The sequence below is a fragment of the Guillardia theta genome (genome assembly GCF_000315625.1).
Source record: "Guillardia theta CCMP2712 unplaced genomic scaffold GUITHscaffold_76, whole genome shotgun sequence".
NCBI lineage: Eukaryota > Cryptophyceae > Pyrenomonadales > Geminigeraceae > Guillardia > Guillardia theta.
In genome coordinates, this window is record NW_005434598.1 from 381,676 (window position 1) to 404,352 (window position 22,677).

At 51.5% G+C, this 22,677-nt stretch overlaps 6 protein-coding genes across 6 annotated transcripts in view; 1 reads left to right on the top strand and 5 right to left on the bottom strand.

Annotated features, from left to right (window-relative positions):
* Positions 1–236: 236 nt before the first annotated feature.
* Positions 237–2,391, bottom strand: GUITHDRAFT_96731 (hypothetical protein). The gene is made up of 6 exons (XM_005826315.1): positions 2,370–2,391; positions 1,628–1,682; positions 1,513–1,562; positions 1,184–1,412; positions 686–1,139; positions 237–634 (listed from the first exon to the last, which is right to left on the bottom strand). Exons 1-6 carry the CDS (start codon positions 2,377–2,379, stop codon positions 296–298), a joined length of 1,137 nt encoding a protein of 378 aa, XP_005826372.1. The 5' UTR covers positions 2,380–2,391; the 3' UTR covers positions 237–295.
* Positions 2,392–3,147: 756 nt separating this feature from the next.
* On the bottom strand, positions 3,148–5,266 carry GUITHDRAFT_114591 (hypothetical protein; the record flags this gene model as incomplete). The annotated part of the gene is made up of 16 exons (XM_005826316.1): positions 3,148–3,183; positions 3,230–3,272; positions 3,319–3,374; positions 3,427–3,459; positions 3,513–3,611; positions 3,662–3,715; positions 3,766–3,820; positions 3,865–3,913; positions 3,960–3,995; positions 4,032–4,080; positions 4,126–4,215; positions 4,445–4,498; positions 4,546–4,647; positions 4,700–4,762; positions 4,812–5,037; positions 5,091–5,266. The coding sequence occupies 16 exons, from the start codon at positions 5,264–5,266 to the stop codon at positions 3,148–3,150; spliced, it is 1,221 nt and encodes a 406-aa protein (XP_005826373.1).
* An 863-nt stretch (positions 5,267–6,129) lies between these two features.
* GUITHDRAFT_164988 (hypothetical protein) lies at positions 6,130–8,990 on the top strand (the record flags this gene model as incomplete). The annotated part of the gene is made up of 17 exons (XM_005826317.1): positions 6,130–6,174; positions 6,216–6,254; positions 6,328–6,376; positions 6,419–6,485; positions 6,533–6,590; positions 6,753–6,803; positions 6,859–6,899; positions 6,968–7,001; positions 7,045–7,100; positions 7,216–7,267; positions 7,402–7,475; positions 7,598–7,688; positions 7,865–7,992; positions 8,086–8,210; positions 8,419–8,557; positions 8,713–8,815; positions 8,925–8,990. The coding sequence occupies 17 exons, from the start codon at positions 6,133–6,135 to the stop codon at positions 8,988–8,990; spliced, it is 1,215 nt and encodes a 404-aa protein (XP_005826374.1).
* A 764-nt stretch (positions 8,991–9,754) lies between these two features.
* Positions 9,755–12,323, bottom strand: GUITHDRAFT_164989 (hypothetical protein; the record flags this gene model as incomplete). Its single annotated transcript, XM_005826318.1, has 8 exons — positions 9,755–9,820; positions 9,998–10,141; positions 10,331–10,454; positions 10,661–10,717; positions 10,924–11,274; positions 11,410–11,459; positions 11,510–11,623; positions 11,703–12,323. 8 exons carry the CDS (start codon positions 12,321–12,323, stop codon positions 9,755–9,757), a joined length of 1,527 nt encoding a protein of 508 aa, XP_005826375.1.
* Positions 12,324–15,199: 2,876 nt separating this feature from the next.
* GUITHDRAFT_114594 (hypothetical protein) lies at positions 15,200–18,227 on the bottom strand (the record flags this gene model as incomplete). The annotated part of the gene is made up of 4 exons (XM_005826319.1): positions 15,200–16,094; positions 17,199–17,968; positions 18,015–18,148; positions 18,206–18,227. The coding sequence occupies 4 exons, from the start codon at positions 18,225–18,227 to the stop codon at positions 15,200–15,202; spliced, it is 1,821 nt and encodes a 606-aa protein (XP_005826376.1).
* Positions 18,228–21,210: 2,983 nt separating this feature from the next.
* The window catches only part of GUITHDRAFT_114595 (hypothetical protein), a gene marked incomplete at both ends in the record, with an annotated part of 2,113 nt that continues 646 nt past the window's right edge, over positions 21,211–22,677 (bottom strand). The window contains 4 exons of the mRNA XM_005826320.1: positions 21,211–21,406; positions 21,472–22,355; positions 22,409–22,509; positions 22,555–22,657. Coding sequence (XP_005826377.1) covers positions 21,211–21,406; positions 21,472–22,355; positions 22,409–22,509; positions 22,555–22,657 — 1,284 coding nt within the window. The remainder of the gene's footprint in view (positions 21,407–21,471; positions 22,356–22,408; positions 22,510–22,554; positions 22,658–22,677) is intronic.

Sequence of the window (22,677 nt, forward strand, 5' to 3'; positions counted from 1 at the left end):
CGCAGAACCAGTGAAACAACTGAGGCAGGGAAGAGGTAAGGAAGACAAGAAGCAGATATGTAAGGGCCTGTTAGTGAACCAGGTCTCTTCCACTTATTTGCTTGCTCTTTCCCTCTTGTTCATGTTTCTAACTGAGTAATCGGTTTCTAACTAAGTATTCGGTGAGCCGCTCGTTTCCAAACTGGAGTTTCTCAAGATTAATGACCTCCCTAGCTTTCGCTGTCATGTGAAGCACGTAAGATGCAGTTCCGTTTAATCAAGCGCGAAATCAATAACCTAGCAGCGTATCAAAGGCCTAGTTGCCCTCCTCCTCCTTCTTCTTGTTTGACTTCTTCTTCTTCTTGATGGACTGTTTGAGGACCTCGATGAGCTCCTCGTCCTCCACTTGCTTGTCAGACTTCGCGTTCAGCTCAGGCAAGTCGGAGCCAGTGATCTTGACGGGCCCGTTGGCCATGAGGAGGACGCAGAACTTGATCTGAGCCACGATCTCTCCGTCCTTCTCGTACAAAACTGGGTGTGGCTGAAGCAGCTCGTGCCTCACGCACTCGGTGATACCAAGTCTGGTGCGCGTGTCATCGATCTCACGGAGAGAGAAGGGCATCTTAGGATGAGATTTCTCGATCTTGAACAAGGCCTGTTAACCATAATGTCAAGCCACACATTCACAAGGAGAAGCCTGACGCACCTCACGGGCAGTCTTCATCTTGAGGTTGTACTTGGCATCAGGTGCACGCTTAAACACAGTGCACTTGGTGTCAAGCTCTCTGCACTTGCCCTCGCCGGTAGAAACAACGACGTCGACGGCATAGGCCTCATTCTGCTCGAAGGTGCACTCTTCGATGTTGTGACCAGGCACGTTCTTGTTGGTGATCACCTTGGTGCCGTCAGTGGTGAAGCGCTTAATCTGATGAGACACAACGCCGTCGACAGCATGGCAGCCGAAGGAAGCGACCGCCTTCTCCACCATGGAAGTGATGGCGTGGTTCTTGTTTCCTGGTTTCAACATGCGAATGATGACGTCTCCTGCAGTCTTGGCCGCCATGATGGCATCCGCAGCACGTCCGGTCACCTCAGTCTGTCCAACAACGATAGTGGTGGCGACGAGAGCGACGTAGCCATCGACATGAACGCCGAGATCGCTGTCAAAGTGTGAGAAGCTTGTCTAGAGGCGTCAAGGACTCACATCTTGGCAACGTCGCCTTCCTTGAGCTCGATGCTATCTTCCTTGAGAGGAGAGTAGTGGCCACAGCAGTTGTTCAAGGAGATGCAGGTGGGGAAGGCGATTCCCTTCTCGATCTTCTTCCCCTTGTACACCGAGGCGAGCTTCTCGTTGATGATGTTGTCACCAAGCTCGCAGAGCTCTGCGATGCTCTTGCCAGCCTTGCACTCGGCGGCAACAGCACGGATAGCCGCTGCAAGCATCATCAGATCTTCAGAGTGGCAAGATGCAAAGAATAGAGGTCAAGCATGGGGTGTGGGCAGAAATTTGAGAGTGACTGAGTAACTACCCACCATTTGCCGTGTTCCCAGCAAACTGGTACTTGTTCAGGACATCCGGGTGGCTGCAAGAAAGAGGTGATGAGATGGGCCAGAATTCACAAGGAGAGAGGAAAAGAGGCGTTCACACCTGCAGTCGAGCTCCTCTTCCTCCTCCTCCTTCTCGGTGTCGACCTTCTTGTCCTCTGCATCCAGAATATTAGGCCACATCAGTTCAAGGCATCGGTAGGAGCAAGGAGGGCGTGGGGATGGCGAGAACATGGAGAGTGCTGATAGAATACGACACAACATAAAGCGGTATTGCAGAAGATGAGAGTATGGCAGAACAGATCCCATCGTTCTGTAGTAGTCTAAGCGCTGTAACCTGTCCTGACCTGCTGTTCAAGGGCAACAGCTGTTACACCGGCTTCCCGTATCACTCAGATATCTCTAGCATGAATCCTTCTCTCACAACTTGCATCCAAGTCTCATGACATCACTGAAATCTTGATCTCAACCTCTACAAGACCTCCTCGTCTCTCCACCACCACTGCAACGTCATCAACAGATCATCACAGGGAAACTCTGCAACGTCGTCTCTCAAGCAAGGTTGAGATGAGTACAGGGGCTGATGGAGTAACTTTCAACTCTCTCAGCCTTCTCTCGTCCTCACTATCTCCTCCTTCACTTCCTCGTGCGTCGCCGTCACCAAACTTCCGTCCTTGTGACGCCTCACGAAACCCTGGAACCAGCAACGCAAGAGGCTGATGCGCATGGGATGGAGAAGAGCAATGCAGAGTCATGATGAGAGGAAGGATTTGAGCGGGAAGAGAGGGTTTGTGGCGCTGGTGAAGAGCGGGAGTGGGTAGCGGGAGGAGGAGGAGGCGACGAACCTTCCGACATAGCGGCTGAGAGCTTCTCGCACGCGAGCGCCGAAAAAAACGAGTCGTGGATCACCCCTCCTTTTCCCTTGAAAAATCCGATTCCTGTGGGTAGGGTGTAGTACCCACCCTCCATTGTGTCTCCACAAAAATGTACAATCAGGGTGGGGTTAAAAGTCTACCCCACCTACAAAAATCCCCGGAACTAGGATGGTGGGGTGTATAACCCACCCCCGATCTCCATCACATTCTTAAGTGCAACAGGGGGTGAGTGTAGCACCTCTATTCAGTACCACAGAAATTCAGAAGGGGTGGACCAAATCACCCGTCCTTTTCCCACAGATTCTGTGGGGATCTGGGGGTAGTACACCACCTCTCGAATGATCAGATGTTGTACCCTACCCATCTTTTACTCAGGGACTCTCTGTACCCCTCCATACTCCTATTGATAGGTCAATCGGTCCAACAGGGGTATTCACCCCCACCCTACAACACGAAATTTCAATTATTTTGTACACTGGCAAGTTTGTTGGGAAATTTTGATATTCCGTTCTAAAATTTCAAGGTTAGAATCTTAGAATATTTGCTCCCGAAATAGAACATTTTCTGAAATAATTTTCATTTAGCTATTTCTTTTTCTTTCAGCTAATTATGTTTCTCCCCGAAAATGCAGTGCGCAGTACGACCAGCTAGGAATGGAGGGAGAGAAGCAGGAAGATAACAAGAAGGATGCACTTGCTAAATGGAGAGCAAATTCTTCATTGACAAACCTTTGAATATTCGATTCTGATCAGATGAAGAGCAAAGCTGACATTCGCTTCCGCCCCTGCACGCAATCACAATCAGAGGTGTACACCGGCGATATTGAAAACCTCAATGACGTCAGGATGAGCATGACCCAGCGTGTCGAAGAACCTTGCAAACAAAATCACAGAGCAACATGTGAAATTCAGGGACTCACTTGAAAAGAAGCTTTCTGCCATTACCTTCCGATTTGTTTTTGTCCTTCTTGAAAATCTTATCGCAAAAGGTCAGTGGAGCTTCAGAACAAATTTAACATCAAGACAACATGTAGAGCATGCTCGATTGCCTCAGCATAGTCCTAGATGATAAAAAAAATATCAGCAATCCTCGCGGCAAACAATTCTTCCCGACCTGATGACTGAACAGCAGGACTAGTGGTATGTCAGTAACTATCTTAGTCATCGATGTAGACTGACCTGCAAGCTTCTCTCTTGCTTCCATGTCATCAGGCTGTAATATCAGGTCAACTTGGTTACTCATGATTCTCCAGGTTCATTCACATTGTTGGCTACAAGCGCCTGGAACTCTTCAACTGACCCTCCCATCTTGCGCGCCTTTTGTCGCACGTCAGTCATCATCAAGGAACCTCCGAGTCCCTCCGTACCTCGATTGACATGTTGACTCCTGTGACTGCCTGCTTCACCATCCGGTTCTCTAGCCTGCGGCAACTTTGAGGGCCCGGAAGGGAGTACGACGGTCGAACCAAGCCGAGTACTTGTCGTTGAGTTGTTCAACCAGCGAGGCCGCACCGCCTGATGCTTCTTCACTGGCACGCGTGCAGCACACACACACCCTTACTCGGGTCCTCCAGAGCCAACGCGCACATCGCCAACCCTGCGAGTCAGTCACGGGGACAAGCTGGACACGTACCACACTCGCCTGCAACGCACATAGCTCCATTCTCACTTCCTTCCTCCTCCTGCAGCCACTCAGCCTTCCCAAAGGATACGGAAGATACACAGACCTGCTGCAAAACATCCTTATACACTTCTAAGGCACCCACAAATTCGCCCTTGCTATACATCTTTGATTCGGTCCTTGTGTCAGACGAGATCTAGCTCGCAAACGAACCATCAGGACCTCATTTCCCATCTTGATCCTTTCCAAAACTGAAACTTTTGTTTGGGCGCCTGAAAATATCTTTCACTTTCATTCGTTTTTCCAAAGGCATTGCTAACCAGCAAGTTTTGATAGCAGCTCGTTTACTTTTTCTGGACTCATATCGCCAGTGATCTGATTTGACGTGTTGGATTGAAAAATCTTTGAAAAGCGATTTCAGATACCTTGTCTGAAACTCGTTGGTTGCTGAAAACAAGAACTGTTGGAACAACTTCCAGCTGCATCGGAAAGCTTAGAGGATTTGCTGCCCATCATTTGCAAGTACTCTGAAAGCATCGATGAGCTCCCGGTTGGCTTCAACGTCGACGCGAGCCAGCTTGAGGGAAGGATATGACTTTATAGCTGACTCAAGCCTTGAGACAACGGCCTGTGTGAAAAATACGAATGACGACTCATTCTGAGCATCGCAGGAAACTCACAGTCGAGATCTGATCTCCTGGCATATAACAAGCGATCACGAACGTGACCTTCTCTGCAAATACCTAGGGTTTGCGAATCAACTTCCGACCTTCCATCTCCAACCTCTGGTACCGTTTGGAAATTCTGCACTGTGACATCAACAACATTGCTTGGAGAGCTCTCAGTAGACATAGATCGCTTCATGACTGTCATCGAGGCAGCACGTGACATGCCGCAGGAGATCTTCATTCTGTGAGCTTCAGAGGCTGCGACTGCTTGCGCTGACTGCAATCGGCATCCAGCTGCCCTTAAGGCAATTGCTGCCATATTCGGCGCGTGCCGTTGGTTGAGAGTTGCCCTGCATACCGCAGCAAGTTGCCTCGTCCTCTGCATTTCTTCCAGCAAGAACACCCTCGTACCTGAGACAAGAACGCATCAACACCATTGTAGTAGAACATCCCGCCATACAAGTTCTTTCCCTTTTTCTTCCTGTGCCCCTTCTTTCTCTTCCTCACCGTCCTAAATTCTTTCACTCCCTCCCTCCCTCCCTCCACAAATCCATCGCTGAATCCCATCGATACGTCCATATGTAATGAGTCCTTCATCCTGCAAAAAAGTCTCCTTCATCCACTCACTAAAAGCCAAACCATCTGCCTCCTGCCTCCTGCCTCCTGCCTCCTGCCTCCTGCCTCCTGCCTCCTGCCTCCTGCCTCCTGCCTCCTGCCTCCTGCCTCCTGCCTCCTGCCTCCTGCCTCCTGCCTCCTGCCTCCTGCCTCCTGCCTCCTGCCTCCTCCCTCCCCCTCTTGTTCTTTCATTTTTCTTTGTGTCCCTCTTCTGCCTCATGTTCTTTTCGATCCTTCTGATGGAACATTATTATTTGAAATTACACCTGATATTTTGAAATGTGAACAGAGCCTTCCTCAGTAAATTTTCTAATACTTTTCTGAGGAATGTGAATATTTAAAAAATTTGTAAAGTTTGCGATGCACCGAAGGGAAAGCGGAGGAGGAAGAGAGGGATGGCGAGGGCGAGGGCGAGACAAGACAAGACAAGGATGGGGGAGGGTCGAGAGGACTGAGGGAGAGATGAAGGCAGGGAGAAGACGGGCGGTCAGGGTTAGGGTGGTTGATCGAGGGATAGAGGTTGTTGAATAGAGTGACAGAATCAGCATTGGAGCGAGCGAGCGAGCGAGAGAGAGAGAGAGGGAGACGCAGTTCAAGCACACACCAACGTGAGAGACGGTTCAAAACCAAGATGAACCTGAGGGAAGAAGCAAAATGCAGAGCAGGAAGCAAGAGGCTTAACGACGTTGTTGCTGTGCAAATGAGAAACAACAGCATTCAAATGATGGTTTTGGATTCTTCTGGCAATTCTTTCCCATATATCGATCATGACTACCGTCAAACGCCTGCTTCTTCTGCTTCTTCTGTGTCTTTGACGGAAAGCCAACAGGATGGAAGATGGATCTCCGAGTGCTGGCAGCAAGAGGAAAGCGGTGCACCTGATCCTTGTTTGTTTTCAACTCACGTAAATCAGGAGGAGCTGGGACAAAATGAATTTCCGTCGCCCGAGCTGGTACTGGAGAGCTCCCTTGGCCCTGCTCCCTCCCCCTTTCATCACCTTCTACACTCACTAGCTGGTGTCTCAGAAGAATGCATGGATCTCGTGCCCTCGTCTCGGCCAGCCCATCGCGCGAGGTGACATGTTCGAATGCTTGTGCTCGACCTCAAAGTCTCCAGCGCCCTTCCTTCCTTGCAAACCTCCGCTCAAGGGAGCAGCAACGGAGCTGTTGGACGAGGGGGACCGGCGAGTGATGGTCGTGCTCTTTTCCAGCTGACAACCATCTCCCTCAGATTCGATGGCGGCATGTTCATGCAGCGACAGATTGAAGCCAGCCGAGACGTTGGCATGGTGCCGCTACTTATCCCTCCCTTTCCTCCCTCCCTCCCTTTCCTCCCTTTCCTCCCTCCCTTTCCTCCCTCCCTCCATTCTGTCGCTTGCCGTGTGCTGTTCTCAGCTTCACTTTTCTTTTCTCACATCTCACGCTTCACCTTTAATCTTACAAGCTCCCAGGTCATCTCGCTACTTGACCCTCAGCGCGGAATTCCCATCCCACAAGCGCAGGTGCTGATTTGCAGAAGGAGGAGGAGGAGGAGGAGGAAGATCATGAGACGAGCAGGAATGGGATGACTGGGACGTCGAGTATGTCGAGATCACTCCGTGAGCTCTTCTACTTGATGACCAGGTTGAGGCTGATGAGTTCGTTCGCTTCGCCTCGTTTCCCGCAGCAAGAGTGCGCAGCAAGTTGCAGCTGATGTTCAGGTCTCCTGGTGTGAGATTTGTTCGGGGTAACGAGAGATGACAGAAGTCAGTCTCAGCTTTCTTGAAGAAAAGATCCAACAGCATGGTCGCCATCTTCTGGTGATTCGCTGCTCTCCCTCGTCCTCATCACGTTCCTCTATACCTCCCCTGCAAGGGGTTCTCTCTTTTCCTTCCCGTCCTCGGACCTTGTCAATGCTCACATGCGACGTGATAGCGAGGATGGCTGCAACCTTACGGGGTATGCCATCTGCGCCTACTTACATCAGGTGAACTCGTGCTTCCCTCCTCCCTCAGCCCAACTCCTTGCCTCCCCTCCTCCTCCCTCAGCCCAACTCCTTGCCTCCCCTCCTCCTCCCTCAGCCCAATCTCTTGCCTCTCCTCCTCATCTCTCGTCGTTCAGGTCCTCGGGATGTCGGTAAAGGATGCACTCGCTGAGTTCGCCAAGTCGCGTCCTCCTGGCATATTCCACCACCCGTGAGCTGCTGCTTCTCCTCTGCTGCTGCTTCATCCCTCCCCCCCTGTCTTCTCCCTCCCTCACATTTCTTCGCTACTCTCATCCACCCTCGTCCTTGCCTCAGTCTTGTCTCTTCCATCAGGTACATCCAGGACTTGTGGGATCGCTTTGCCAAGAAGGAGGATGGAGCATGTCCTCAGGTGAAGGAGAAGCCGTCCTGGGCATCAGATACGGTGAAGCTTCGAACGTTCCTCGATTCCGTCCCCGTCCCTTCCTCTTGCGTCATCCTCTTTCTCCATCCTCCTCTTTCTTCTCTTCATCTTCGTGCAAGGACTTCTGATCTCTCTGCCCCTGCTCCAGCAAGCTCCTGTGCTCCTCTTTCCTTTTGTCTTCCGTTGAGCGCTCGCAGATCTTTGTGGCTGCACACGGGGAGTTTGCTCTTCCTGTTATCAAGCCCATCGCGTCAGACTCCAAGACAGGAGAGGAGCCTCTTCCTGCAGGCTGGTCCAAGCACTGGAGCAAGACTCACAACAAACCGTAAAACTTCCCTCCCTCCCTCCCTCCCTTCCCTTCCCTCCCTCCCTCCCTTCCCTCCCTCCCTCCCCTCCCTCTCATCGCCTTCACGAGCAGCTACTACTTCAATCGCTCCACCGGCAAGCAGAGCTGGGAGCTTCCCAGCAACGGAGACGTCAAGCCACCAGGCAAGATAGGAGTCGCACACATCCTTATCAAGCACAAAGGCTCTCGGCGCACCTGTGAGTCCTGCCCTTTCCTAATTGATACTCCTCCTCCTACTCCTACTCCTACTCCTACTCTACTCTACTCTACTCCTACTCCTACTCTACACTTACTCCTACTCCACTCCTACTCCTACTCCTCATCATTCCATCCTCAGATCTCTTCTTCCCCCCTCCTCTTCTCTCCATCTTTCACCCTCCTCTTCCTTCAGCTAAGTTTGTGCAGCATCATGGAAGGACAAGGATGGCAGCACGATAAAGCAGCGCTCGATTGAAGACGCGAAGCTCATTCTGCAAGGCATCCGCGACCTGCTGATGCAGCAGACTGCCTCGAACCTCCGCAAGAAGTTTCACGAGATCGCCAAGTAAGCGGGATGAGGCGACGAGAGGAGAGGAGGAGAGCGGTTGGAGGAGGCGACGAGAGGAGAGGAGGAGAGCGGGTGGAGGAGGCGACGAGAGGAGAGGAGGAGAGCGGGTGGAGGAGGCGTCAAGTGAGGAGGGAACTCACACGAGGAGGTAGGAAGGAGTCGGACTGCTCTTCTGCTGCCAAGCATGGAGATCTCGGTCTGGTGGCCAAGGGATCCCTTCAGCCTGCCTTTGAAGCTGCTTACAGCACCCTCCAGGTCCCCCTCCCCCTCCATGTTTCTTTTCTTCTCGTTCTGACTTGCCTCACCCTCTGCTCGTCCCTTCCCCTCACCCTCTGCTCGTCCCTTCCCCTCACCCTCTGGTCAGGTCGGTCAGCTCTCCGACATCGTCGAGACTGACTCAGGAGTTCATCTCATCTTGCGCACTTCGTGACTAGCTTCATGACTTGATGTACATGCCCAATATTACACTCCTAACCGTTAACCTCCTCCTTGTTCACAACCACTACCTCTCACTTCTTCATCCTCCCACCGAGGCTTTCAGTCGTTGGTGTCCATGTCGGACGTTCTTCTTCCTCCGCCTTCCTCCATCAGTTGCTTGAGCTCCTCTCCCGAGAACATTCTCACCAGATGCATCGGCACGAACTCCGTCAGCCCATCGAGCACGTCCCCGGTCTCTGCTATCCCCCACTCCTCCTCCTTCGCCTCGTGCTTTCTCTCCGCTTGTCCACCTTGATCAACCCCAGGCCCCTCTGGCCTGTCCTGCTGCTCCTCCGATTCTGCGCTTCTCTCACAGGCGAGTCTCGTGAAATTGCTCCAGAAGGAGGTCGGGAGGAGACGCCAAAGCAACCTGCCGTCGTACTCCGACCAGAGCTGGCGAGCGAGTGAGGGGGAGCGAGTGAAGGAGAGCGAGTGAAGGAGAGCGAGTGAAGGAGGAGTCAGACTCAGACAAGAGAAAGAACAAGAGGACAGGTGCACACAGGAGCACACAGGGGGAACGAATGCAACAGTCAAGGCAAGAGCATGCCCACAAATTCTTCTCACCATCGCCATGGCGAGCAGCCTGCCGAGAAACCTCCTCCTGCTCCATGTCGAAGTCTTGCCAGCAGCCGAAGCAAGAGAAATTATTTGTTTGCGCATCTCCAGACAAACAAGTTCTGAGAGGGAGGGAGGGGAGGAGACAAGAGAAGTTTGATGTCAGGTGAGAAACGCTGAAATTCTCGACTCACCGAACCACAGGGATGTAGGAGAAGTTTCAACATGCTGCTACATCAGTCAGGATAGTATCACTCCTCTCCCCTCCCCTCCCCTTCCCTCCCCTCCTCTTCCTGACCCATTCCTCTACGGTTCCTCCTGCTCTTCTTCGTCCTCAATTCCCCCCCCCCTTTCCTGCCTCGCTCGTCTGCTCTCTCTGGGTTCCTTCTTGACTCCCCCAATTACTTCAGTCTGCTCGCGTTGCTTGTCAGGAGGCTCCTCGAGGGTTACGGTCAATCCCCCGCTCCTCATGATCGCTGCTGCTTGCAACCCTCCCACCCGCTCCTCCGACTCCCTCAGCAAGTCATCTTCCACCCAAGGGATAGAAACCTGCGTCAAAGCCATCAGAAGGTCTCCTCCTGCTCCTCCTCCCTCCTGCTCCTCCTCCCTCCTGCTCCTCCTCCCTCCTGCTCCTCCTCCCTCCTGCTCCTTTGCTCTCTTAGCTCATCTCTTGTTCTGACTCTCAGCTATCGCTTGCTCCTCCCTGCTTTCTTCTCCCTCCCTCCCTCCCTCCCTCACCAGCAGGCGTCGGTCAGCAGGACCAGCAGGGACTTGAGCAAAGGAGCCCTCGACCAGCACGCGAGCGCGAGAGACCAGGGAGGAGGCTGAGAGCATGCGACGAGCGGGGGCACGACGCGAGAGACTGAGAAGGAGAGAGAAGTGGAGGAGAGGAGAAACCCAAGAAAGCAGAGTTACAAGAGAGGCTAGAGGAAGAGCGAAAAGTCGAGAATAAACGCAAAGCGAGAGACAGAAATGCGGAAGGAGATAAAGAGGTGGGAGGCAACCATGCAGAGGAAAGTGGATGGAGGCAGGAGGTACTGCAAGAAAGGAAAGGAGGAGAACATCAACCTGGCAAGAGGGCGATAAGAAGCCGCAGCGTGAGCCGCCGAAAGGTCGAGAAGGCGCCTGAAGAGAATCAAGAAGACGACAGATAAAAGTAGACAAGACAAACGAAATCACAACAAGACAAACGAAATCACAACAAAACAAACGAAATCACAACAAGACAAACGAAATCACAACAAAACAAACGAAATCACAACAAAACAAACGAAATCACAACAGCGCCTTGACAAGGAGCTGAACCCTTACGACTTGTCCAAGAGCATTACCGTGTCACTTCTGTCAACTCCTCTTCGCACAGCCTTGTCACTTCTTCCTCGCTGTCAAGAACTACTCCAAGCAGATAGGCAGCGTCAAGCATGGAGGAGGTTGAGGAGGAGGTGAGAAACAAGTCGACAGCTGCTCTTGCAACCGAAGCCTGCGAGTTCACCAGCAGATCCCTGCTGCTTCTGACATCCTCCAGCACCCTTCCTAGCACCACAGCCGCGTCTCCTCTCGAGATTGACAAGCGTTGTCTCAGCTCCTCGCCAGCAGCGTCGTCGTCTGCTCGCGTCTCCTCGACTTGTCCTTCCGACTGCTTCATCCTCAAGAGAAGCCAATGCAGGATCCTCGTCAGGTGCCTGACCAGCAGAATCAACAAAAAGCTTCTTCTCCCCCTCCCCCTCTCCCTCTCCCTCTCCCCTCCCCCCTCTCTCCGTCTCCGTCTCCGTCTCCTCCCCTTCCTTTCACTTCACTCCTTCACGTGCTTCACCTACCGTCTGGCAGCATCGAGCACGAGGAGGCTTTGCAAGGCGACAGCAGCATCCTGTAGGGAAACCAGTGAGAATGGCAAAGGAGGGAGAGGGGCTGGCGGGCCTGGTTTTCGTCATCGGAGGAAGCAAGCATGACAACAAGCCGGATCAGAATGCTCCCCAGCGAGAGTGAAGCTGCCAATCGCTGCATCCCTCCAGCAGAGCTGACGATACCCACCTGCTCCTCTGATCAGCCTCTCCTTCCCTCTTTCTTCCCTCTTCCCCTCTCACTCTTTCAACCTCCTCGTCTGGCTCACCATGGCTCCTGCTGCCTCGTCCGATCCTTCGGCTCCACTTCCATCACTTCTCGCTCCTCCCGTCCTCCCATTTCCATCACCGACCAGCTGCTCCCTCACTTGCTCCAGCAGCCCATCGAACAGCTCTTTCCCCTTGGCCGCCTCCTCACTCACTTCCGGATGCGACAGCAGGACCACGATAGCGTACTGAGCTCGCGTCCTTGCTCTCTTTCCTTCCGCAATCCTTACCAGCTCTATCAGAATCTCTTCCATCCTCCCGGTGAGTAGCAGCGCCATCGCTGCGCTTCTCTTCATGCTGATTCTCGCCACAGTCTCCGCTGCCTTTGCCGCAACAGCCTCCTGGAAGGAGGACGAGGACGAGGCACCGGGCGGTTGGAAGGCCGCGAGGGCAGCAAGGAGCGCGACGGTTATCCTTGAGCTGTCGGGATGATCGGAGAAGCACGAGTTCCTTCCCAGGCCATCCAACACTCGCAGGGCAAGGAGCTGCTGCTGCTGCTGCAACTCCACCGTCGCTTCCTCATCCTCCTCTAAGATTTCGTGCAAGAGTATGCCAGCAGGGATGTTGTCCACTATCCTCCCCCTGCTTTGCACATCTTCGAGCATGCTGCCCAGCGCCTGCATGGAGACCTTCTTCACCTACACTAGGCGGTCAACTCCTCCCCTCCCTTTATCATGCTGCCTCCCCACTTCTCATGTTCCCCCACACCCTTGGCTTTCCCCCTCATCCTCCACCACCGCCATGGCAGCAACTTGCCTCCTCCTCTTCGCTCCTCGTCACGATGGCACACAAGCTATAGGCGACCGCAAGCATCTCGTCATGACCCATCACCTCTCGCTGACTCCTGGCGTCACCTGCAAGCTTCTTAAGCCCCTCCAACTCCCACTCCCCTCGCCCCGGCTCTCCCTACACCTTGGTCTCTCTTTCTCCTGGTCTCTTTTATTCCTCCTCTTCCCTCTTCCCATCTTCTCACAATTTCTCCTTCTCCTCTTCGCTCATATGCTCCCCTACTCTCTCTTGCTCGTGGTCTCGCCCTCTCCTATGCTCTTTCTTCCCCTCTCCCCTGCTCGTCCTCAAGCTCGCCGATACCAAGCAGGACAGCGAGGAGCGTCACGGCGTCCGCTGTCGCCTCCATGTCTTGACCGGCAAAGGCCTCCGACAATCGCCAGAGCGACAGCCGCGAGGCGATGCCTGCCAACCGTTAGGGATAAAAGCGAGCTAGAGGTGAGCTAGAGGAGAGGTAGAGGAGAGGTAGAGGAGAGGTAGAGGAGAGGTAGAGGTGAGGTAGAGGTGAGGTAGAGGTGAGGTAGAGGTGAGGTAGAGGTGAGGTAGAGGTGAGGTAGAGGTGAGGTAGAGGTGAGTGAGGTAGAGGTGAGGTAGAGGTGAGGTAGAGGTGAGGTAGAGGTGAGGTAGAGGTGAGGTAGAGGTGAGGTAGAGGAGAGGTAGAGGTGAGGTAGAGGAGAGGTAGCGGTGAGGTAGAGGTGAGGTAGAGGTGAGGTAGAGGTGAGGTAGAGGTGAGGTAGAGGTGAGGTAGAGGTGAGGTAGAGGAGAGGTAGAGGTGAGGTAGAGGTGAGGTAGAGGTGAGGTAGAGGAGAGGTAGAGGTGAGGTAGAGGTGAGGTAGAGGTGAGGTAGAGGAGAGGTAGAGGTGAGGTAGAGGTAGAGGTAGAGGTAGAGGTAGAGGTAGAGGTAGAGGTGAGGTAGAGGTAGAGGTAGAGGTAGAGGTAGAGGTGAGGTAGAGGTGAGGTAGAGGTGAGGTAGAGGTGAGGTAGAGGTGAGGTAGAGGTGAGGTAGAGGTGAGGTAGAGGTGAGGTAGAGGTGAGGTAGAGCCGAGGTAGAGGTGAGGTAGAGCCGCGGTAGAGCTGAGGTAGAGGTGAGGTAGAGGAGAGGTAGAGGTGAGGTAGAGGTGAGGTAGAGGTGAGGTAGAGGTGAGGTAGAGGTGAGGTAGAGGTGAGGTAGAGGTGAGGTAGAGGTGAGGTAGAGGTGAGGTAGAGGAGAGGTAGAGGTGAGGTAGAGGTGAGGTAGAGGTGAGGTAGAGGAGAGGTAGAGGAGAGGTAGAGGAGAGGTAGAGGTGAGGTAGAGGAGAGGTAGAGGAGAGGTAGAGGTGAGGTAGAGGTGAGGTAGAGGTGAGGTAGAGGGGAGGTAGAGGTGAGGTAGAGGTGAGGTAGAGGAGAAGCCCAAAGAGAAGGGAAAGGGAACAAACGACCCAACCGAAGAAAAGCAGGTCAAACGCATGGGGCATCTCCTCACCCGATATCATCGTCGTCACGCCTTCACATCCGCATACAATTCTTGCATTCTCGGAATCTCCAGCAAGGTTCACCAGCGCTGTCATCCCCTCTGCACTCCCTTGGTCGTGTGCACTATCAACCTGTTACCACGTTAGACCTTCCGAAAGGTTGGTTGATCCGTCTACGCTTTCCTACATCCCTGATCTTCTCCTCCTTCGCTATATCCAACTCAGGCATCCTTGCAATCCTAACCATGTCCACTTCTCTCTCAAGTCTCGCTCTCCTCGCTTGTCTCCTCCCTGGCTACGCACCATCTCAGCAAGAGTCGAGAGGATGCGCGAGCGCTGGTCCGAGATGAGGATACGCCGCCTTCCCTCTTCACGTCTCGCAATGTTTCCAACAGCCGTCGCCGCGCTCACGGCGGCATGTGACGGAAACTTGGAGAGGAGGAGGGAGAGGGAGGGGAGAAGGCAATACTGGCAGCGAGAAGCTTTCTGGACGTGAGGGTCCTGCTCCTCGAGCTGCAGGAACAGTTGGAAGATCTTTCTGCTGCAGAGAAGATTCGAGAGCGCAAGCACGGCAGACGAAGAGACGTCAGTGACCTCCCATCCCTCCAGCTCATCTGAGAGCAGGAACGTCCTGTAGGATGTCAGTATCAAGTTCCAACGTCGAGGGTGTTACGGGAAACAAGCAGAGGAGACAAGGAGAGGAGACAAGGAGAGGAGACAAGGAGAGAAGACAAGGAGAGGAGACAAGGAGAGAAGACAAGGAGAGAAGACAAGGAGAGGAGACAAGGAGAGAAGACAAGGAGAGAAGACAAGGAGAGAAGACAAGGAGAGGAGACAAGGAGAGAAGACAAGGAGAGGAGACAAGGAGAGAAGACAAGGAGAGAAGACAAGGAGAGGAGACAAGGAGAGGAGACAAGGAGAGGAGACAAGGAGAGGAGACAAGGAGAGGCGACAAGGAGAGGAGACAAGAAGAGAAGACAAGGAGAGGAGACAAGGAGAGGAGACAAGGAGAGAAGACAAGGAGAGGAGACAAGGAGAGGAGACAAGGAGAGAAGACAAGGAGAGGAGACAAGGAGAGAAGACAAGGAGAGGAGACAAGGAGAGGAGACGAGGAGAGGAGACAAGGAGAGAAGACAAGGAGAGAAGACAAGGAGAGGAGACAAGGAGAGGAGACGAGGAGATGAGACAAGGGGAGAAGGGGAGAGGAAGGCAGAAAAGACATGTCACTTGTACAGCAAGCGCATGCGACGGGGACGAGGGTCTCACAAGTCCAGGAGAAGTTGACGAGGGTCTTGTAAGTTTGCAATCATCCAGGCCCTTCCTTGTCGAGTCATCGAGGTGTTGCAAAGCGCATCGAGAGCGAATTGACAGCAATTTCTTCTCATGTTTCTCGTCCAACCATCCCCCTCTCCTTCTTCCGCCCCGTTCTTCCCTTGGGATATCTGATTATTCTGCCTGCTTGCCTCACCCTGCTTGCTCTCCTCTTCCTCCGAAGCCTTGGTGCGATGTCTCATCATCTCATCATCTGCCATGACGCGAACGGCGCGACAGAGGGTGAGTAGCAGCTGCTGGCTGTGAGGATGTTGCAGCATACACTCAATTCCCTCCATTTCACTGGTCAGCTCCTCTATTGCCATCACAGTCTCCAGTATCTCAGAGATCTCCAAATCTTCTGCTCTTCGAAAATTTGTTCCAACACTCTGAATCTGCTCAACCTGCTTCTCCTTGTCATCATCGCTGTCATCGTCGGCAGCAGCAGCATCTGCCTCGCTTTCCTCTTCAAGATGGTCTTCATCCTCCTCTACATGGAAATACGGAGACGCTTTGCATCCGGTCTCAAACGTTGTCGGAGGATAGAAGGCTTCCTCTGCCCCCGCAATCTCCTCATTCACTTTGTCAAACCTTGTCGAGCTGAGCGCAACCTCCGATACTACATCAGCTTGCCAGCTCGACACTCCGGCAGTCTCATCAGCTAATGCGGAAAGGTTGGCTGCAAGATGAGAAGAGTCGAAGGATATTGAGCTGCACAACTCCTCCTCATTTTCATGCTTGTCCAGCACATGGCAGAAGAGGTCGCTCCCCTCATATTGGAAGTTGTTTAGGTCAGCGATGTCTCCCAGAGATAGAGCCCCCTGATCGTCCTCCCTGTCCCTGTCCCTGTCCCTCTCCGTCTCCTCCTCCTCCTCCTCCTCCTCCTCCTCCTCCTCCTCCTCCTCCTCCTCCTCTTTGCACCTCATCACCTCATACTTTTACATGAAGGCTATACTTGGACTCCCTTCAACTTTGCCCTGTCCCTCCATTGATGGATCGTACCTGCCTCCCTCCTGGTCTTCTGCAACTTCTGTCTTGTTTTCCTCTATGTCTCTCCTCCTCCCCCTCCTCTCTCTCTCCCCCTCCTCTCTCTCTCTCTCCTCCTATCTCTCTCCTAGTTTCTTGCTCAAATCACATCATGCTGCACAAAGTGGACCCGCCTCAATGTACTCACTGTGCGTCAGGCGGGCTGTGTCAGCCGCTAGCAGCTTAATATCACTTGACTTATTTGACCGTATTACGTTGCATGATTTTGGTCACATGACATCTCTCACGTTCTACTTATTTGACCACATGACATCTCTCACGTTCTACTTATTTGACCACATGACACTTTTCCTTCGTGACTTTTTTGACGTATTACACTTTTCCTTCGTGAACAAACCATGAACAACTGCCCTGATAACTCTCTCACTTTCCCTTATCATTCTCGTCAGCCTTTCACATGATTTCAGCAAGGGGGCGGGAAGGCATGGCGCAGCCTTGCCGCGGGAGCTTGCTCCCCCCTTGGTGACCAATGGCCGTTCTCCCTGTTCTTCCGTTCTGCCGTTATGCGGAGCACCCTACCGATGACCTGAACCGAATAAAAAGAAAAACAATCATCATTGATGAAACTCTGCCGTTCTGCACTGTGTCATTGTCCACCCGTGGCAGGTGTGGAGGGTGGAGGGTTTGATTTTGCTCCTCCTAAATTTTTTTGATTTTCCCCAATTCAACTTTCAACCCTCCACACCCTCCAAACCTTCCACACCCTCCACACACCCCCTTTCTCTATTACCATTTCACTCTTATAATATATGTGGAAGGTTTGTGGATAGTTCTCTTTATTGTGGAGGGTTCAGTATGCTTATGCATGCCAACTATTAATCTTTCTAATAGTCTAAGCTCCATCCGAGTTTTCAATCGCTGTGTGCCACATGTCACCTTATACATCAACCACTGAATCCTTACCTGCTCTCATCATACCTCAGCCTCTGTCCTCCTTTCGAGGCAGAGCGCAACTGGCGAGAAGAAGTAGAGCCCGGCGTTGTAATCTGGCCTGTATCGACGCGGTTCTTAATCTCAACAAGAGCTCTTTCGAGGTCTAGAGAGCTGAGCGTGATGCCTTTGCTCTCCATCTCCTTCAAAGCAGAGCGACAGAGATGATGAAAGATGATGCCATTGGCTGTCACATAAGTAACAATCAAAGGGATGATGTCCTCGTCTTTGTAAATGATGGTTGACATGGTCGTCGGGATATAATTCTGATAATCATTCTTAGCAAGGAAGAGCATCAACTTGAGAAAGAAAGCTCTATGCTTTCTTGAATTCTCTCTTACAAACCAGTTCCTCAGCCATGTTGGATGAATTTGCTGGCTGAAGTTCTTGACATTCTGGTCAGAAACTTTTTTGTTTACCTCTTCAACAAAGCTGAGATTATTTTCAGGAGTAAAAACCTCAGTGAAGTTGTAGTCAATCATTAACATCTCTTCTGGCTCATCATAGGCTGCTACAGGCCCAATGTTTGTTTTCCTCCTGCGTGACCCAGCAGCCATTTGCTCTTCACTTGGAAGCTCGATAGCCTCCAGTTCACCCACGATTTCATCGACTTTGACTATGCTCATATCCAGCACTTGAATGAGGATGCTCTTGAACTGAAGGGTGCTTTGTTTCTGAGCAAGCAGCTTCTGAATGACATGTCGCAGAGCAACAGAAGGCGGCGTTGAGTTGATGATGCTAACCTGATTCATGCTGTGAGTAAGAGCTGTGAGAGTTGATGATGCTAACCTGATTCATGCTGTGAGTAAGAGCCGTGATGTCGTCAATATCATCACTGGCCGAAGGAGGGGCAGCCTGTGAAACTCTTGAACCAAAAGCAAACACTGCCTGCGAAGAAGATTGCGGTCCTGTATTGCCGAATCCTATAATGCCAGACAAGGCAGGGTTTGGGGTCCCTGTTGATGCTGCACCGGTATTACCGAAACCAGACGGCGCGGCCATGGGCAAAGGGGTCTGTGCTGCTGCCGCGCTCGTGCGAGGGGAATGACTATTTTTTTCTGGGACGGGGTCATGCGGACATGCTGACGGGGTCATGCGGACATGCTGACGGGGTCATGCGGACATGCTGACGGGGTCATGCGGACATGCTGACGGGGTCATGCGGACATGCTGGCTTACGAGTTGAATAAAAACAATTGTTTGAACTCTCCGCTATCGGATGGTCGGCCTGTGAGAAAAGGGCCCTCGGACCCGCGGATGTATGCGTGGGTTCGAGTCCTACTGGAGACAGTCCGGTTAGGGAGGGCACCCCTGACCGGCTGTCGAAGGGGGGGCTGGGTCCGGGCCTGAAGAGGCTAGCGAGTGCCCCGCTAGTCTTGGACGGAACGGACATCAGTGGCCTTATCCGATTCGTCGTCTGACGAACTTGTCTCTTCTCCACCAAGCCCCAAGCATCGCCGCGCCGTCTCTACTTGCAATAAACGTCAAAATTTTCCCTTCCAGAGACGGCGATTAAAGGGAGGATTTTTATTTTATCAAAAAAGTCAAAAAAGTGATATAAAGAGAAAATAAGGTTAATAAGTTAAAAAATATCTCCTAAATAATAAATGGCAAGAGAAAGAAAACAAACTCAACAATACAAGCCTGAGAATTTTAACAAGGTTCAGCCGAAACCAAAAAAACCGCCAACAAAAACAAATGAGCTGCCCACTGATGAGCCGATGCCAGCAATTGATATAATTGAACCACGCCTACCTGTGCCACAAGATAATAATATTAAGGTTTCATCATCATATTCTAAAAAATACAGGTCACCAAAGGACTATAAAAAATTAAAGACTTTCAATGATGAAATCACACAAGAATATACTAATGCTTTAAAAACAGTCAAATTCAATCGTTATGATGATAAGAAATATGAATTTACCATATTTGAAAAAGCAGAGCGTCTTGAGATGTCTATCAATTCAGAGATTAATGATAAAAACACAATAACGAGCAAAGTATATGCTCTAGATTATACTCCTAAACAATATGATGAATTAAAATATATTGTTAAACCATCTCTAGCTGATGTGAGAAATAATAGATTTGTTGGTGAGAAGAAAGACGATAAGAAGCTTGTTTCTAGTTTAAATGTTATTCTAAAAGAAGCCAAAGATTTAGAACTTGACCCTATTGATTTAACAAGTGTTCTTAGACATCACCGCCATATCATGTTAATCATGCTTAGATATATTGAAAGCAAAAAAGGTTCTCCCTATACATATTGGGATTACATAAGAGCATTAGCAAGGCTTGCTAAAATATCTCTTGGAGATGATGATGAACTTTATAAGAAATTAAGCAAAATATCTGATGATTTTGATAAGGCAGTTAATAAGCTCAATGTTGATGAAAAGAGAGTATTTGTTCCCTATTCTGTACTATTGGATATGGTCGGTGAAATGAAAAAGCAATTTGAGGATGCTTTAGCTAAATATGGCTCTAACAAAGAAGCCACTTATAAATTACATATGAATACATTGATATTAATGAGCTATTTATATACTCCACCTGTTAGGTCAGAGTTATCTAATGTGGTATTTACAAATACATTAGAGGGACTTGATAAAAAAACCAATTATGTTTATGTTAGTGATAATGAAAATGAGGTGGCTATGTACATTTTCAACACTATACACAAGAAGCATCCACCTATTAAATATTATGTAGGATATCCAAATGGGGATGAACAAAATGACCCTTTGGCTAAGTTATTAACTAGTTTCATTAGATTAAGCATGAGGCTTTACCCTAGGAAGTATTATATTACACAATATAGGGATAGAAACGAGCCAGCAGGTAAGAACCAGGCCAAGTATCTTGCTAATATGTTTAATAAACAGAACCTAAATGTTAATGGATTTAGGAGCTCTTATGTTAGTTGGTTATATAGCAATAATGTTTCCACTAAGATTCTTGAACAGGTGGCTTTAAAGATGAGGTCCTCTTTAAGGTCTCAACAGTATTCATATAAAAAGGATAATGCTGAACAGATAAGAATTAAAAAAGAACCTGTTGATGATTCTGTTCCAGTTACTATAAGTGATGTTAATGAACCTATACCACAAGCTGTTATAGCAAATATCGAAGCACCAAGACCTAGAGAAGTCAAAAATTACAAGGATATTGTCGAAGCTAATCGCCAACATCAAAGAAAATATGTTGAAAAGATTGGTAAAGATACTTATGCGCAGAAACAAAAAGAATATAGAGCAAACAATAAAGAAATACTTGCTTTAAGAAGAGTCTTGAAAAAGTATAACAACACAAATTACAAGCCAACAGAAAAATTTATTAACAAATGGAAACTTTATAAACAAGATGGTCAATGGAGGTCAGAATTAGAATAAATGATATAAGACAAATAATTATACATCCACAATATAAAGATGTTTGATTGGAATTTTTATAAGTTTGTCTTAGAGCTTATCAAAGGTTACTTAGAGGAACAACTTGAAATTGCTTATATTAAAAAAGGTTTGAAACTATCACCAGCATATAACCCTGATTTAGCTTTGCGGGCAGGCCCGGCGTGCGGCCAGCCCGGCCAGCCTCTGACTGCCAGCCGGGCTGAGGCCCGGCGTCACCAGTGTACTACGCCGACGGTAGGTCCGATTCCGAAGTTCCTACTTTATTCTGCTTGAGGCACTGGCTGGGCCTGCTTTGTTCTGCTTGAGGCACTTTCTGTCTTACAGGCTCCCTGCTTTACCGTAGTACTGCTTCCACTATCAAGTAATCGCCGAAGTTATCCGACACTGACTCTCAGAGGGAGGCTGGGCCTGCTTTGTTCTGCTTGAGGCATTTTTTACCTTCTGCGAGTAAAACTTCATATCCTGGGCACAGGAGCACGGTACCGCTCGAGGTGACGCATCCAGTCCTCCGAGGCTCCTCACTAGCCTGAGCCGCAAGCAGCAGGAGCATGCAGGAGGAATAACATCCCTTAGACGCGATACCCGGAGGCAGCCGACTGACCACTGTCAGTCGAGACGTCCGCTGCCGCCACAAAGCGGGCGCCCGCGGACGGAGAAAGGGCAGCCGCCGACAAGGAGCCGGCGTTGCCCGGGGGTCCGCCTGGGGCAGCGGACGGAGGGAGGCTGGACACATGAACACGGTACCGCTCGAGGTAGTCCTCCTCGCTAGCCTCCGAGTCAGCGGTATAGCCGCCCGTGACGGCGGCGACGCCGCGGCAATGCCCAAGGACCGGCGTGACCCGACCGATGCCGGGGAGGAAGCAGGCGAGCTCGGACCAGCAGCAAGCACCCCAGGGGTGTCGAGCTCTCCGGAGGCACCCGACGTCACAGTGAGGGACGGAGACGCCTCGCCAGCTCCGCGCCGATCGTCGGCGCCACTCGAAGGGTGTCCCCCATCGGAGTCGGAGACCTCCGGCGAAGACTCCTCGGGCGACTCGACAAAGTCCGAGGAGGAGCTGTCCTCTGGCTCGAGAAGTGCTTGCGCCCGCAAGGGCGTCATGCGCCTCGCACCAGACAAGAGCGCTTCCAGCGTCAGCTGCATGGTGAGGCGCTGATAGGTGGCGGCGCGTTTGCGAGCCAAGACCTCAGCAGCAGGGCCGTCATCAGGCACGAAGTGCCGACCAAACGCCGCATCCTCAAGAGGCATCGAGCGCTGAGCAATGATGTCCGCGAGATACCAGATGAAGCGGAGGGTGTCAGGATGCAGGGTACCGTCCGTCGAGATGGCAAGAGGGATGAACGCTCGAGGAGGAGTAGTCATGGCATATGCTGCGCGATGTTTGCGAATCTTCTCAGACGCTGCAACATGGAGGGCGTCGAGGTTGACCTCCCCCCACTTGGTCAGGTCGGCAGAGCTACCAATGTAAGGGTGGACCAACGTCACGTCCGCCATCAAGCCCTCGTACTGCTCGGACCCTCGATCGCGGATTCCAGGGATGTGGATATCGCCCTTCATCTTGCGGCCATGAGGATGGGAGGGTACCTGCCGTCGAGAACGAGGATCCCCGACTGTATCGATGACGCTCTGAAGACCAGCTTCGTTCAGCATCGACCGAATCGTACGAGTAAGGTTGTCATGCGCCGTGGGAAGCTTGGAGGATCGGCGTTTGCAGGTCTGGAGATGATGTGCAGCAACGGAGGGATCGAGCTCGCGCTGACATCCATCACATTCCGTCGGACACTGGCAGGGGGAGAAATGAAGTGCTCATGAGACGAGTCGACGAGAGCGCGCAAACCAGGGATGTGTACCACAGATGCCGGGGGGCGTCCTGCATCATCAGGCACAGCAGCCGGGGCAGGTGGGATCGCCGCACCATCTGCAGCCGGTGCAGGAGCCTTGACACGACGGTAGAGGATCGCTCCAGCATTATGAACGAAGTCGTGCGCCTCAACGAAGAAGGTCGCCAGAGGGTGCTTCTGGGCACGGAGAGATCTCG